This window comes from Herpailurus yagouaroundi, unplaced genomic scaffold, assembly GCF_014898765.1.
Source record: "Herpailurus yagouaroundi ecotype Mexico unplaced genomic scaffold, PumYag 419, whole genome shotgun sequence".
NCBI lineage: Eukaryota > Metazoa > Chordata > Mammalia > Carnivora > Felidae > Herpailurus > Herpailurus yagouaroundi.
The window spans coordinates 404,438-419,678 of record NW_024412636.1 but is presented as its reverse complement, the minus strand read 5'-3'; the positions used below and the strand labels follow the sequence as shown (position 1 = coordinate 419,678).

Genomic DNA, 15,241 nt, shown 5'->3' with positions numbered 1-15,241 from the left:
AAAGAAAGAAAGAAAGAGAAAGAAAGAGGAAAGCAGGAAGGAGGAAGGAAGCAAAGAAAGAAGGAAGGGAGGGAGGGAGAAGTCATCTTGTCAAAAAGAGAAATGCTATAGCAAAGGCTAAATATCTTTGATCCTCAGAAATAACCACTAAATCAGTTTTGAATCCTCCCATCTCTCTCTATGCATATATACACGTCTTTACAGAAAATATTTACCACCGTGCTGTGTGGTTTTGTTGTTATTGTACATGTAAGTCTTAACATTGTACATAACAGGTTTCAACTTGCCTTGCTCACTCCTTTTTTGGTGATTCATTGAGGCTGATGGGTACTAGGTTGTCTCTAGTTTCTCGATATTATAAACAATGATGCAGTGAACATCCTGTGCACATGTATTTTTCTAAGGTAGGAGCCAAGAAGTGGAACTGATGTAACACTTTTTGTCAAAATGTTATTACTTTTATAGTTTAAAAAAATATGTCCAAAACGGTTGGGGAGAAGTATCTAAGTCCTTCCTTTGGGCAAAATCTTCAAGAATGGGTAGGAGTTTACCAAATAAACTGCTGACTCTGGGATACTGCCGAAGAGGAGACAGAATTTTAGCGCTTTTTCAAATTCCAGGATTTAGCATTGAAATTCCTAGAGTTATACACAAGCCCACATTCTGCCCATCTTAAAGCCAGGGACAGTTGAATAAAGTCTGCTCCAACATGGCTGGACAACCAGTCCCAGTGCCGGTAACAGGTGCATGACAGCTCTCTGGTGAAAAAGAAAGGAAAAGCAACCTAGGTCTCCCCGAGAGGGTGGTTTTCCTTTCACCTGCCAAAAACGTGTTGTAAGGCACCGGAGAAAGTGTTGGCCAAACAACCTACCAGCATAACCCCGGCTCAGAGGTGGAACTCAGGTCGCTCGGCCAACTCACTACCCACAGGCACACAGGCGTGTGCCAACTCACTACCCACAGGCACACAGGCTCCGCCAACTCACTACCCACCCCCCTCCACCCCACCCCTCACCAAACACACACGCAGCTTAGAGAGCGAAGGTCTGTCCATCTCAGATCGACTTCTCACCGGCGCGATGCCGCTAAAGCGGTTCATTCACTCCTCCAACCTGCCTCTCCTCGGCTCCAATTACACGTGAGGCTCCCCGCACCGCCTGCCGTGGAGCGACGTGTGAGTTTAAGACCCCAGTATCTGAACAGACGGGGAGAGGGGCTTCTCTGCACCGGCGCGGGGAGAGGACGGTTGGAGCCAGCTCGTGGGGCTATCCTCGGAAGACTTTCCTTTCTGAGGAGAAGGGGTGGAGTGACACGTGGGCTTGGGGGGCTCGCCCCCAGCCACAGGACCTGGCTGCCACCGTCCCGTCCCGCTCCGGCTTCCTATCCTGCGCCGACGCCTCGCGCCCGTCCCCGGGCAAACTCTGAGCCCAGGGCGGGTGGGGTCGAGGGTGAGGGAGTCGAAAGCCGACAGAGCCAGGAGTGGGAGGGGAAGACGAGACGCCAGGAACGCCCCCGGAGTGATGAGGGGAGGAGAGCGCGGGGGCCACCCGGAGAAGCGAGAAAGAGAGAGGGACTCGGCCCTCTACCCCAGTCCCCTCCAAGCCAACCGGGGAAAAACGGACGACCCGCCAAGCCGGCGCAGCTGCGGGACACGGCCCCCCCCGCGCCGCTCCAACCAGACCGCGACCGCCAAGCCTAAGCCCCTCCTTCCGAGGAACTCCGGAGCCGCCCCTGGAAGTGGCGGGGCGGAGGCACCCGAGAAGCGACGCTCGGCGGCGAAGGAGCCGGACGGCGCGGGCCGGGAGGCCGGCATGGAAGGCGCGGCGGGTGACCCGTACCGGCGACCCGCGCGGCGCACCCAGTGGCTGTTGAGCGCCCTGGCGCACCACTACGGGCTGGACCGCGGCGTGGAGAACGAGATCGTGGTGCTGGCCACCGGCCTGGACCAGTACCTGCAGGAGGTCTTCCACCACCTGGACTGCCGCGGCGCCGGCCGCCTGCCCCGCGCCGACTTCCGCGCGCTCTGCGCCGTGCTGGGGCTGCGCGCCGAGGGGGCCGCCGCCGGGGAGGCCTCCGGGGATGCGGCCGCCCGAGACGCGAACCCGGGGGATGCGGCCGCCGGGGACGCGGCCGCCGGGGTGGCCACCGACGGGGACGCAGATGCCGAAGAGGAGGCGCGCCTGGCGCTGCGCGCGGAGCCGCCCGAGCTCACCTTCCGCCAGTTCCACGCGCGCCTCTGCGGCTACTTCGGCACGCGCGCGGGGCCCCGGCTGCCCCGCGGCGCTCTCAGCGAGCACATCGAGACGCAGATCCGCCTGCGCCGCCCGCGCCGCCGCCGCCGCCGCACCCCCCACACGCCGGGCCCGGACGGCGGCCCCGACTGCCCCGACGGCGGCCGGGACGGCGAGCGCCTGGCGCGGTTGGAGGAGGAGAACGGCAGCCTGCGCGAGTTGGTGGAGGACCTGCGGGCCGCGCTGCAGAGCAGCGACGCGCGCTGCCTAGCGCTGCAGGTGCGCGCCGGCGCGGAGGGAGGGGGGCGGCAACGACTGGATGGGGGCGGGGGTCGTTCGAACAGCCGGGACCGGGCACAGGAAGTGGAACGGGGGAGAGAGGGCAGCCCCACCCCACTCCAGGTCGCTGGCATCCTGTCCCTCTCCCGCCCCACTCCAGCCCTCCCCTTCTCTTCCCCCGTGCCACCTCCAGAACCGCTGTCGCACCCAGATCACCAGCCCACCCCGTCTCCCCAGCCTCCCTGTCCCTTCTTGCCTCTTCTAACCCAGTGGTTGCATTCGCCCCGGAAACCTGGGCCGGTTCGCACATTCAGTCATTAAACAGGCATCTTGAGCTCTCCGTGGTGGCAGGCTATGGGGGTGCGGGGAGAGGTTAGGGGATAAGGGGTGAAAGAGGCCCTGTCCCCACCCACCCACCCCCTTAAGCAGCTCGTTGGGTCATTCAGCAAATAGTGATGGGCCTCCCTCGGGGCCAGGGCCTGGTGTTCATCGGGGAGTCACTGGCCACCAAACACCTGTGGGGGTCAGGCCTTCTCTGGGATATTGAGAAGGAAGCAGTGAGCGAGATATGGACCCAGCCCAAGCATCTGGGATTCAGTCAACAAACACTTCTGCGCTGTGCCCAGCCCTGTGCCAAGGGGTATGGGCCCTGCTCTGCACTCTGCCCAGACACCAGCCCTGAGTGGCAGAGGGGTGGCAGGGCGCTGCTTTGAGTGGCCGTACCTATGGACCAGGCAAGGGCTGGCAGCCAGGGAGCACCAGAGAAGCAAAAGGTGGGAGTGCAGAGTAAGAGGGTCCAGGATCATTCACGCCAGGTATTTATTGAGCACCTACTTACTGTGTGCCAGGCCTGGTTTAGGCGTCGGGGACACCGCAGTAAACAAGACAGACAAAACCCCATCCTCAAGAACAGTCTATTGACCAGGCCTTGGGGAAGTCCGGAAACGCCTTTTTGTTCCTCGAGCCTAGGGATCGGAGGCGCCACTGGAAGGTCGAGTGCCACCAATGCAGGCAATCGGCAGGGAAGAGTCGTAAAGCTTGGGAATTAATCGATACCGCGCCAAGATGAGAACATGGGTGTTGTGGCTCGGTTTCCATCACCCAGGAAAAGGGGGGCTGATCAGAGCTCCTGTCTCATTAGGTTTCTTGCGAGGAATGAACCGAGTTCAGAGCAGCCCGGGAGCGGGAGGCAGCGCGCGCAACAAACGTGCACGCTCGGTGCTCCTGGGGGCGCGGGAATGGTGAGCGCAGCGAGGCGCTCACGGCTGTCCCCGCGGCCCTGTCCCCCGCAGGTCGGCCTCTGGAAGAGCCAGGCGGGCGCGCAGGAGGCGGGGCGCGTTGGGCCCGAGGTGGCGGCGCGGGAGCTGCGGAAGGCGCGGGGCGCCCTGGCGGTGGCCGAGGCCCGCGCGGGGCGCCTGCGCCAGGGCCAGGTCGAGGTTCGGCGACGCGCCGAGGAGGCCCGGGAGGCGGTGCTGCGCAGCCTGGGCCGCGTGCGCGAGCTCGAAGCGCTGGCGAGACAGGTGCCCGGCCTGCAGCGCTGGGTGCGGCGGCTGGAGGGCGAGCTGCGGCGCTACAGGTGAGCGGGGGGGGGGGGTGCGGCCCCGGTGCCCCAAGTCACTCCGGGTGTCCCAGACCACGGGCGTGTATCCTCCCCGCACGCACGCTGGTGCTCGCGTTCTCGTTTGTTCGTTTCGTGTATCCCTCCGCTCGCTCGGCCGTTCCTCCCTTTCCTCCGACGTTCATCCACTCCATGGCTTGCCCCCCACCCGACCACTCCTGTGCGTGTTCACCCACAAAGGCCTTCCATTTGCCCATGCGTGGGTCGCAACAGGATAGAGTTATTCGTATCCGTTCTTTGATCAACCCAGTGATGATGACGATGGTGGTGGTGGTGGTGATAGCTGACAGTTGCTGAGTCCTTAACGTGCACCGGACGCTGAGCTAAGCACTTTAGTGGCCTGACCGAATCCTCACGGCAGCCCTGTCACTTGGTACCATCTCATCCCCGTTCGGCAGATGAGGAAACGGATGTACAACGATCCCTTGTGCCAACTCCACCAGGCAGGAAGCCGGGCTTGGGACCAAGTTTAAATCCTAGCAGGGCATCTGCCAGATGTGCGACCTTGGGCCAGTCGCTGACCCCTCTTGGAGCTTCTGTTTCCCCCTTTGGTAGAACAGAGTGGGGTCCCTGCCTGCTAGAGTGGCTGTGAAGGGGGCGCGAGGTCCTGCCGGCCACGGGGCAGGCGCTCAGTGAGCAGCCCCGTCTCCATTTTGAATCCCAAGGCACACCTGCCTGCCTGCCTGCCTTCCGCATTTACTGAGCACTGACTCTGTACAGAGGCTACACCAGGTACCAGGAATGTGACTGGGGGCAAGACAGCCCCAAGTCCCTGCCCTGAGCAGCCACTACCGAGCATGTGAGATCATGTGATGAGATGTAGGGCAGCCGGCTGGATGAATGCTGTGGGGGAAGAGCGGGGCTCAGCCAGCACCTGAAGTGGCCCCTGAGCTGAGAGCTGAGAATAGGATGTTACTTGGCAAGGTGGGCCGGGGAGAGGGACAGGGGGAAGGGGGGGGGGATTAGAAAATGGGAATCGTGTGGGCAAAGCCCTGAGGCAAGGGGAACTGTGGCACATTCCAGAAACTAAAAGGAGGCCAGAGTGGCTGGAGCGGCAGGCAGAGGCCAGGCCTTCCAGGGCCTGGAAGGGTGTGTCAGGGGCTTTAATCTTTCCCCCAAAGAGAGCATGAAAGACTTCAGCAAGAGGGGGACAGGAACAGATTTGCATTTCAAAAAAAGTGGCCCTGGCTGCAGTTGTGACAAAGAGATGGGAGGAGGAAAGAGCAAGAGCCTGTGGGGAGCCCACAGAGGGGCTGTCGGCATCTTCCAGCCCGAAGGGAAAGTGGCCTGGCCTAGGCTGGTGGGCAAGGCAACCAGAAGGGGAGGCTTTGAACCTAGCCCCTCAGAGGAGGGACCTCCTCCTTGACTTCTGAGGTGCTCCCAGCTGGAAGATGAGAAGACACAGTGTGGAGAGAGGCCTCCGTGAGGAGGCCCACCCCGGGGCCAGCCTCCTGCAGCTCCAAATGTTTGGGTAGTCACTTCCTGTTTGCATAGCTGATCGACCAAAGAACAGAGCTGGTTGGCTTGGGGCCTGTGTCCAGCCTTAGAACTTTCTCCAAGAGGAGAAATGAAGGGGCCCTTCTTTGTTTCACCCTAAAGTAACTCACTGTCTCCCACAGCATGACTACAGGAGCCACTACAAACATTGGGATAGCCCTTTGTGCTAGAAAAGGTGGATTTGTATCCAGGGCGCCACTTAACCCTCACAAGAACTGTGCCAAGGTAGAGGTTTTATCCCCAGTTTACAGATTGTGGGGAGTGAGGCTCTGAGAAGTGAAGTAACATACCCAAGGTCACACAGCCAGAACATGGAAAAGTAAGGTCAGCCTGCCCCTACCACCTGTGCTCTTTCTTCCTCCCTCCCTCCCTCCCTCCCTCCCTCCCTCCCTCCTTTCTTTCTTTCTTTCTTTCTTTCTTTCTTTCTTTCTTTCTTTCTTTCCACTTTACCTTTTCGTGTGTGTGGGCTCACAGTTACAAGATGGCTGCCACACCTCCAGGCCTCACGTCTGTGTCCAGGCATCAGAAGAAGGATGGGCAATGCTGAGGGTGGGGAGGATTTTCTTCAAGTGAGCTTTGACTTTGTTTCCAGGGAGAGACACCCCTTCCCCACCAGAACGTGCATCTCCATGTCCTGGGCCAGCACTGTGTCACATGGCTGCTCTTATCTACATACTGAGGCCCCAAACAAAACTGGGTTCTCTTGGTGAGGAGAAAGAGTAACACTGTGCTCAGGTCGCGGTGATTAGGAGATGGCTCTGTCACTCGCTCCCCTGCCCCTATAACAACATGCCCCCTAAACCACGCCCAGCCTCAGGAGGCAGACCTCCTCTGCCCGTTTTCTATGATCAGAGTTTGTGGGCGACTTGCCCCAAAGCTCTCCTTCTTTGAAGAAAGGAAAGGGCGGGGGCGTGGAACAGCCAAGGACATGCGTTGAGCATCACGTGTGTACCAGGCATGATGCAAGGAACTTTCCCCATGTTAGTACAAATGAGCCCCTCAACTGGCCTCAGAGAAAGGTATTATTAACTCCACTTGCTGGATGAGAAAACCAAGGCCAGACAAGCCAGGATCCAAGCCCCAGCCCAAAGAGCCCAAAGCCACATACCCCAGGCCAGTCTGGCAACTTCCACAAGTCCTCCTGGAGTCTCCCCGGGCCCCCCCCCCCCCCGAAACACCTGAAGGAATGTCACAGCCTGCAGAGGGGCTGTGGGCTACAATGTCACCTCTGTTTTTGCATAAGTGTCAGGAACTCAGGTGTCCCTCTGTGACCAGACGCATGGAGCCTGCGGTAGGGTCCGAAGGAACTTGGTGGGTTGAAGAGGCCTCACACCCCAAAGACTAGAGCCTGTCATGCACTCTTAAGGGACATCGCTCTGGAATGCCTCCAGGTGTTCTGCAGATGTATCTTTGGGGAGAAAAAGCCAGTGACTGAAATCCCTGCTGGGAATGACAGCTTGAAGCCATTTGGTTAGAATGAATGACACTTTTCCAGCACTGTGGCAGGAAGCGACACACTCTGACCTTCTCATAACCTCTGAGGTTGGTATCTGAGCCACCTCTTCTCACACGAGGAAATAGAGCCCTGGAGCGGGGGTGGCCTCCTAACGAAACCTTGGCTGTTCCAGGGCCCTGGTGAGTTTCCCAACTCCGAGTAAATGTCCTTTCCCCTTCCGTGCCGTCGCCCTAAAACGATATCTCAGTGACTGCCTTTCTCATTCCCTGGGCTTCCATTTACTTCTTTTTCGTCCCCCTCTGTCCTTGTGTTGTGGATGCCATCCTGCCCGTCATGTCTTTCCCAAACGTCCTTCTTTTCCAATCTCTTTGGGATCGCTGCAACCGCTCAGCTTTCCCTGGTGTTTTACCTCTCTGCCCTTTCCGTGCTGATGGCAAGGTCCTCGGTGTGCCTCGTGATGGCCAACTGCGAGCCCATCTTTGGCGGAAGCCATGATCCGGGAGAACCCACCCATCCCCAGGGCTGTGGCGTTCCCGTCAGAGCTGTTCCCCGTCTGCCTCCCCCAGGGCCCGATTCCGGGCCGGCTTGTAACTTCATTTCTCAGCTTGAAGCTTCAGAACTACACAGGTCGGGAGAAATTGAGTCCATAAATAGGGACAACATCCCAAGGCCAGTAAGAGGGGTTTTTCTCACCTCTGTTCATGGATGAGGCAGCCCCGGGCTGGCCCCTGGCTTCATGCAGGAGCCTCCTTGTATGAACTCCCCAGGCAAGCTCCCTCTTGTTTTTGACCTTGGCTCTGTACTCATTTAAATGGTTATATTTTATCCAGTTCTTCTGTGTGTTGGTACATGGGAAGGGAACCTTGCACAGCACGTCAATTCACCACCCTGACCGGGAACCTAAGAGAACAGACAGTAAACATTTAAGCAATTGAGGATGTTCATATATTAGTTCCACATTCTCTACGCACCTTCCATGGAGAAAGTGGATACGTCGGGTACACGGGAATGACACAGACATGTCTGCTGCCCCCAGAGGCTCCTCTGGGGCCTGGGGGGAGCAGGCCATGAACACCCATGTTAGGATACAAATGGGCTGTGTGCAGACGGGCCCCACGGAAGAACTTCTGGTTTCACAGCTGTGGGAGTGAGTCCCAGATCATATGGAAGCATTCCAGGAATCAAAGGGGTCTTCGGGCCTCTTGGAACCAGACAAAAACCCAGGGGCTCACCGGACCCAGCCCAGTCTGCCAAGGAGGATTACCTGCTCCATCACAGCCACATCAGCCTCTGGGCTCCTGCTTCCCGCAGCTGGATGCACCACCTCATCTCAGACGAGAGAGACTCGGCTTCTTCAAATCCCCGAAAACAGTCCCCCCTCCCAACACATTTTTGAGCAGCATAGACCTTACTGATGACGGGAGGGAGGAGAGATGACATTACAGCGATCATTTTTTATGAATATTTGCCATCCCGAGTCATCAAATGTCATTTAACCCCACATCCAACCAGGGTTTTCACTGTTACTTCTCCCAATCTACACCCAGCCACTCTCCACCCTTCTCTTCTCTGTTTTCTTTCTTCCCATCAGCCAGCTCTCTTAGATGAATGCCTGGAAGCCTGACTCTAACTGACTTGGGTTAAAACAGTGGCTTCTGGGAAAGTCTCAGCAGACCAGCTTCAGGCATGGCTGGATCAAGGTACTCAAACAATGTCACCAGAATATAGAAGCTCTGCTTCTCTCTCAGGCAAGTTCTCTCTCCTGGTAGCCTTTGGGGCACTTACCTCCTCAAAGGTCTAAGTCCAATAGAAAGATCATCTCTCGTCTGAGACATCCCAGTGAAGTCCTGGAACTGGAAATCATTGAACCAACTTGGAAACATATTCATCCCTGAACCCATCAGTGGGGGTGGGGAGCGGGAGGTAGAGGAGGGGCAAGAAGATTTGATGTTCTGATTGGCCAAAGCTTAGTCACATACCCACTGCTGGAGCCATAGCCAGCCCCATCGGACTGTGGGACTGAGCCCCTCCCAGGACAATTAAGGAGGAACATATCCCATATGTGTTAAAAAACACATACACCCCGCCCATGCCTCTCTCTGGAGCCTGCAGTCCAAATCCCCCTTCTTGTCTTGAAAAATAGGCCTACTCTGGCAGCTGGAGACTCCCCAGACACTGGAGGCCCCGGGGAGGAAGGCTGGTTTAGCTGCAGAACAGGCTTGTCTCAAGGTTGGCTTTTCCAGGCTGCTGAATGCTTTGGGTGGTTAGGGGCATTCCGCCCTCACCATCCTGTGCCTATACAGGCGCTTCAGAACTTGCTCGGAGAGTGGTCAAAAAGGGTCATAATAACTGGTCTCCAACACTACATGTTGGCATTTCTGTAGCCGGGCACCCAGCCCAGGGCTCGCAGTAAGATGGTGAATGATCGGACGCGTGAGCATATGGATGGATGCGCCCTCAGACGTGTCTTGGTGAGAAGGGTGCGGGCACAGGGGACTCCAGCACAGGGTCAGCCCTGGGTGAGTGGTCCAGTGGGTGGATCCTGCTTCAAGGCGGGTGGTGCTCCTGGAGGAACTGCCCTTGACTCAGTGACCGTGGGTTTCTGGCATCTCCACCTTGAAGCCCGCCTGCCCCTGCTCTGTGCTGAGCCTGGGGCCAGTACCTCTGGGCAGGGGCTGAGCTGAAACTTACAGAAAAGAAGACAGAAAGCTCAGCTCAGCTGGAGCAGGGAGGAGGGGCTTCCTCCTGGCCTCTGTGGCTTTGTTGTCCAGGAGGGGAAAGATGAAAAGGCCCCGTGGGGGTGGGGGCGAGTAGGAGGACAGCTCCTTCGGCAGACCAGACCACCATGGAAGGGACACAAAGATGAGGCCACTGGAGGGCCAGCTCCTTTCTTCTGCCCCACTGCGGCAGCCCAGCCTGACCTGGGGGGGGGGGGGGGCCGGGGGCGCGGGGGGCAAGTCAGCAGGTCAGGGGAGAGAGGAAAGCAGACAGGCAGAGGCGGGGCAGTGGGGCATGGGGTACCATCTGGAGCTAGGAGGCGTCTGGTCACGGATTCCATTAGTCTTGGAAGCAGGTGTGTGGGTGGCCACTGGTGGGAACCGAGGCCTTTCTCTCAGGGACAATACCCAGGGCTCACAAAGAGGCAGTGGTGGTCAGGCACCTGCCACATGCCCCGGCCTGGGACCCTCCACAGATGGGCTTGATGGGGAGGGCGGGGGGTGGGGGCAGGCTCAGGAGGCCCAGCCTGACCTGCGTTTGAATCCCAGCTTTTCCACATATTTTCTGTGGGACTTGGAGCCCTTCCCTTTCTCTCTGTGAGCCTCAGTTTCCTCATCTGTAAAATGGGGATGACGAGAATATTACTACTAATAATACCCATTTCCTGGGGTATTTGAAGATTCAGAATGCTAACATGTATAAAGCACCTAGAACAGTGCTTAGCATTGAGAGAAAGCTTAATGAATATCATGTTACTATTATTATTGATCCCTTATCACAGTACCCCCCATAAATAGTAACGGTCATGGTGGTTGATGTTAATAGTAACAGAGCCCGGCCCCTAGAGAGCCTTCTGTCTGGAGACCAGCAGCAAACAATGGACAGTCTCAGCTGATTGTAGACAGGACCCTAACCAAGTTGCAGAGTGTAGACAAGCATGGAGGAGGCATGAATGAGGCAGGGGGGTCAGGGCATCTCTTGGGGTTATTCCATCATCCAACCTGGGTATTGAAGGATGAGTAGGAGTTTTCTCCGGCATTGCAAATGCAGGTTGCAGTGAGTGCAAAGGCTTAGAGATGTGAAGGGCTTGGGTGCCTCCTGTGAACAGGGAGACTTACGGTGGGAGAGGGTTTGAAGTGGAAAGTGGCAGGAGAGGAAGCTGGAAGGCAGGCAAGGGGTGGCGAAGGACCCTGAGCACCAGACTGAGCATGAGACCTTTACCCCAGAGAACAAGGGAGACAGAGAAGGGCTTAAGCAAGAAGGGCCTAATCAGATTTGAGCTTCACGGAGACCCCTCTGGCTGTGTCTGGAAGACAGATCAGGCAGGAGGGGTGGTGAGAGGCAAGGAGACAGGTGAGGAGGATATATCTGGGTCCAGGGAAAGAGAACGCAGGGCCTGACCTCCAGCCCCTGAGAAGGGACAGACCCCCAGTCCCATACCTGGAGGCCTTGCCAGGAGCTCGGGGCGGGGGAGCCTCAGACCTGCTCTTCTCTGTTCCAAGACAGAGCTTTCTGCAAGGATGGAACCTTGGGATTTGCGGGCTGAAACAGACTTTAAAGTTTATTTATTTATTTTGAGCAAGAGAGAGAGAGTGTGCGCACACGTACACGAGCGGGGGAAGGGCAGAGAGCGAGGGAGAGAATCTCAAGCAGGCTCTGCCCTGAGAGCTCGGACCCCGACGTGGAGCCGGGGCAAATGAGTCTTTGCAATGTTCCTTCAGACGTGTGGCCTCCACAACTCTATTAAAGGCAGAAAGAAGGGGGACATCTGTTCTTTTCTATCCAAAAAAGCAAAGCCTGCTGAGAAACCACTCACCAGTGGATGTCTATGTGAACACAATGGCCAGAGCGGGGTCACGGAGGCGCAGAAGGGCCCGAAGAAGGAGTGAGGCCTTGTCAGTCCCAGGGATGGAGACGGCGAGGCCAGAAGAGCTGCGGCGTTCTTTGCTCAATAGTATCTCCGCAGAGAAGTCTCCCCTCAGGCAAAGCATGCCCCCAGCCAGAGTTCTCTGAGAGCAGAGCTGAGCCCATCCTTATGGCTGACGGCCCAGGGTCTGGGACTTCATGTGCCTACCAAGGAGCGGGATCTTGACCGTACAGGCTAATGTGTGCAGCAAACGTGTCCTTCAGAGAAGAAGCTGGAGCCCAGAGACGGACAGCGATCTTCCCAAGGTCACCCAGTAGGACAGGGCAACCCCCAAGCTAGACTCGGTCCTCAAGAGTCCCAGAGTCTAGGGCTGCGTGTGCTGCTTCCCTTGGGTGGTTGGGAACAAGCTGCGGGTCCTGTGTCTTTGTGCTCAGATTAGGGGATGGGCTCTGCGATCCCCTGCTTTCCGGTCCCAGCTTGTCCAGTTCCCAGCCAGGCAGGTAGCCTGAAGCATGCAGATGGGTCCCAAGTGGACGGGGGTCCCCAGGTCAGAGCCAGCCACACGGACCCAGGGTGGCCTGAGGGGCCGCACCAGCCATGTTTGGTCACGACCCACCTTGTCCTCTTACCTCTATGTGCGTCTATTTTCTTTGGTGCCTTGACACTTCTTGGGAAGCTCTGACTCAACCTATCGCGCCTCAGTTTCCTCATCTGGAAAATGGGGTTAATGTTAGTGCCTACGTCATGAAGAAAGAATTAGCCAGGATGCAAAGGGCACTTCAAATTGTGCCTGGCACGTACTTGGCACTCAGTAAATGTCATTGTCATCAGTTGGCCTCCCGTGGCGGGGGCCTTCTCGTCTGTGGGGAGCATTCGTGCGTCTGTCTGCTCCACACTCCGGAGCAGATTTAAATCCCCATGCCGCCAGCACACTCTGTGCATCCTGTATCTCTGCTTGTCCCTGCTTGGTTTTACCCACGAACGTGGCTGCCGTGAGCCCAGCTTCGGTGACCCAACATCCTGCTTTCTAGCACCTGTGGATGATGTCCCAGGGAAGAATCCAGGGCTGGGATTCCTGAGGCCAGGGTGCTGGGAGACTCCATCACGGCCAGGGCCGGAGCACACACTGAGCCCTGAGGTCTGGGAGAGGTGGGTGCTTAGCCTGGGTGTGGGGGCGGGGGAGTTCCTCAAAGCATCGTGGGTGCCGTTACCTGGAGACAGAACAAGGATGCAGGTCAGACAAAAACAACAAACGTCTAACCTGTGAGCTTCCTTTCTGGAAGTGAAAATCCAAGAATCATAAAGGCCGCAGCATGGCACCAACGAAGCAATTTTTTTTTTTTGGTGTTTATTTATTTTTGAGAGAGGAAGAGACACAAAGCAGAAGCAGGGAAGGGGCAGAGAGAGAGGGAGACACAGAACCCGAAGCAGGCTCCAGGCTCTGCGCTGACAACAGAGAGCCCGATGTGGGGCTCGAACCCACGAACCGCGAGATCGTGACCTGAGCCGAAGTTGGACGCTCAACTGACCGAGCCACCCCAGGCCACATGGCACCAAGTAAAGGGAAGATGAAAAAGCGGATGTTTGGGCCCCTGAGCCAGATGTGGGAAGTTTTTTTGGAAGTTTGTTGTGTAGTGTAGTGGTGTTCCAGAAAGCCAGAGGTCCTTGGTACATGTGGATGGTTCCCCTCGTCTAGGGTGGTCCCGACCACATAAGGAAACACAAGGAAGAGGCCAGTGCCGGGGTGGAGGCCTGGCAGGCCTTGTTGCTTCAGAGGCACTGTAGAGCCAGGATCCTGACATCGCCTGTCTCGAGTTCTGGGTAGTGTAAATGGCTTCTGCCTGAGACCCAAGCCGGAGAAACCCTGGAGCACATGAGGGAGTGGGCGTCATGGTCTCCAGGATGTTCTGACGCAACGACCTGGGGTATAGACCATCAAGGTGCTCTCGTGTGGGGGAAATGGTGAGAAATAGATGTATGCTTTTTTGGACGTAGCGGAATATCTCTGTTATATCGGACGCTTGTCGCCAATGGCGGAAACTAAACTCAAACTGGCTTAAATTTAAAAGTTGGTGGGAGCGGGGTGCATGATCTGCTGAAAAGCACAAGAGTATGGCTTCAGGCATGGCTGGATCTAGGAGTACAAATAATGACATGTGGAATCTCTCTATCTCTTACCTCTGCTTCCCTCTTGTGGGCTCCACTTTCAGACATTCTTCCTATATGGGAGCAAGAGGTCTGCCAGCATCACCAGGGTGAGTTTCCACCCTCTGAATCACCCCCAACAGAAAGAGCTTTTCTTTTCCGGTAGTTCCAACAAAACCCTTAGATTAACTCTGATTATCCTGACATGGTTATATGCCCATCCTTGAACCAATCATTGACAACAGGGACACGGAAGGTAGTGATGGGCCCGGGTGGGAGTTGTGTAACTACTCGGAACCAATCACTGTGATTGACCAGGCCTGGGTCCCATGCAGGAAGTTGAGGCAGGAGCTCCTAGACTGGGAACTTCTTGTGGGCAGTGATGGCACTCAGCGCCCCTCTTTTCTGTCCCTGCTGCCACTGAGCCTAGCAGAGGCCCAAGCCCAGGAAAGACGAGGGCTGCCTACTGGCTGGCAGGTGCTCGGACTGTTGGAAACATCTGAGGATTCCCACTGCCTGCTCTGAATTGGGGGCAGTGGGGACACTTCTCCCAAGAGGACTGAGGTGACCTGGAGAAGCTTGGGGCCAACAGCAGTCAGAGACCCAGTAAGCGTGGGGGACAGAGAATCTTCCCTTAGTGTCTTCATCGTCTCCGTCAGACATAACTACTGACTTTTCTTTATTCACCCAAATTTTGTTGCGTGCCCAGAGAGTGCTGATGCTGTCCTGGCAGCTATGACCGAGACAAAGTCTCTGCCCTCATGGGACTGACACCCTGGGTAGGGGATATGGTCAGCCAATGGGTGACAATAAATGGGATGAATAAGATATGGGCATGGTGGAAAAGGTTTCTTTACTATGGCACTTGGAACAGTGTATCAGTCAGATTGGCTGCGTGACAAATACTATTGCCGGCTTAAACAGACATGCATCATTTCACCGTCCTGGAGGCCAGAAGTCCAGGATCAAGGTGTGGGCAGGGTTGGTTCCTTCTGGGGGCTCTGCAGGAGAATGTGTTTGCAGATGGCCGTCTTCTGCTTCTGTCCTCACGTAGTCCTCCCTCTGCACATGTTTGGGTCCTAATCTCCTCTTCCTATAAAGACATGAATTAGATTGGATTAGGGCCACCCCAGTGACCTCATTTTAACTTGATCGCCTCTGTCAAGACCCTGTCACCAAATACAGTCACTTTCCGAGACTCTGAGGGTGAAGACTTCATGTAAATTCAGTCCTGCCTGGCAGAAGGCTTCCTTGAGGAGGTAATGTTTGAATTTGAAGTCTCCAACCTACCTGCTCCCCTCCAGCCACACCTGCCACCCACCAGCATCAGCACAGATGTGACTGCTGTCCCTAGCTCTCTAGCCCACTAACCAACCACACAGTGGCTGGTGGGGCGGGGGAGGGGGGGAGGCTTTCTAAACCCACATCCA

At 56.7% G+C, this 15,241-nt stretch overlaps 2 protein-coding genes across 3 annotated transcripts in view; one reads left to right on the top strand and one right to left on the bottom strand.

The window, feature by feature from the left end:
• Positions 1-1,175, bottom strand: part of CFAP92 (cilia and flagella associated protein 92 (putative)) — an 83,419-nt gene extending 82,244 nt beyond the window's left edge. Inside the window, exon 1 of the mRNA XM_040463711.1 lies at positions 1,073-1,175. The gene's annotated coding sequence lies outside the window, so the exon portion shown is untranslated. The remainder of the gene's footprint in view (positions 1-1,072) is intronic.
• Positions 1,176-1,449: 274 nt separating this feature from the next.
• EFCC1 (EF-hand and coiled-coil domain containing 1) overlaps positions 1,450-15,241 on the top strand; it is a 41,143-nt gene continuing 27,351 nt past the window's right edge. For both annotated transcript variants that reach the window (XM_040463717.1, XM_040463716.1), the window contains exons 1-2: positions 1,450-2,510; positions 3,803-4,086. In XM_040463717.1, the coding sequence (XP_040319651.1) occupies positions 1,521-2,510; positions 3,803-4,086 (1,274 nt within the window). In that variant the 5' untranslated portion in view covers positions 1,450-1,520. The remainder of the gene's footprint in view (positions 2,511-3,802; positions 4,087-15,241) is intronic.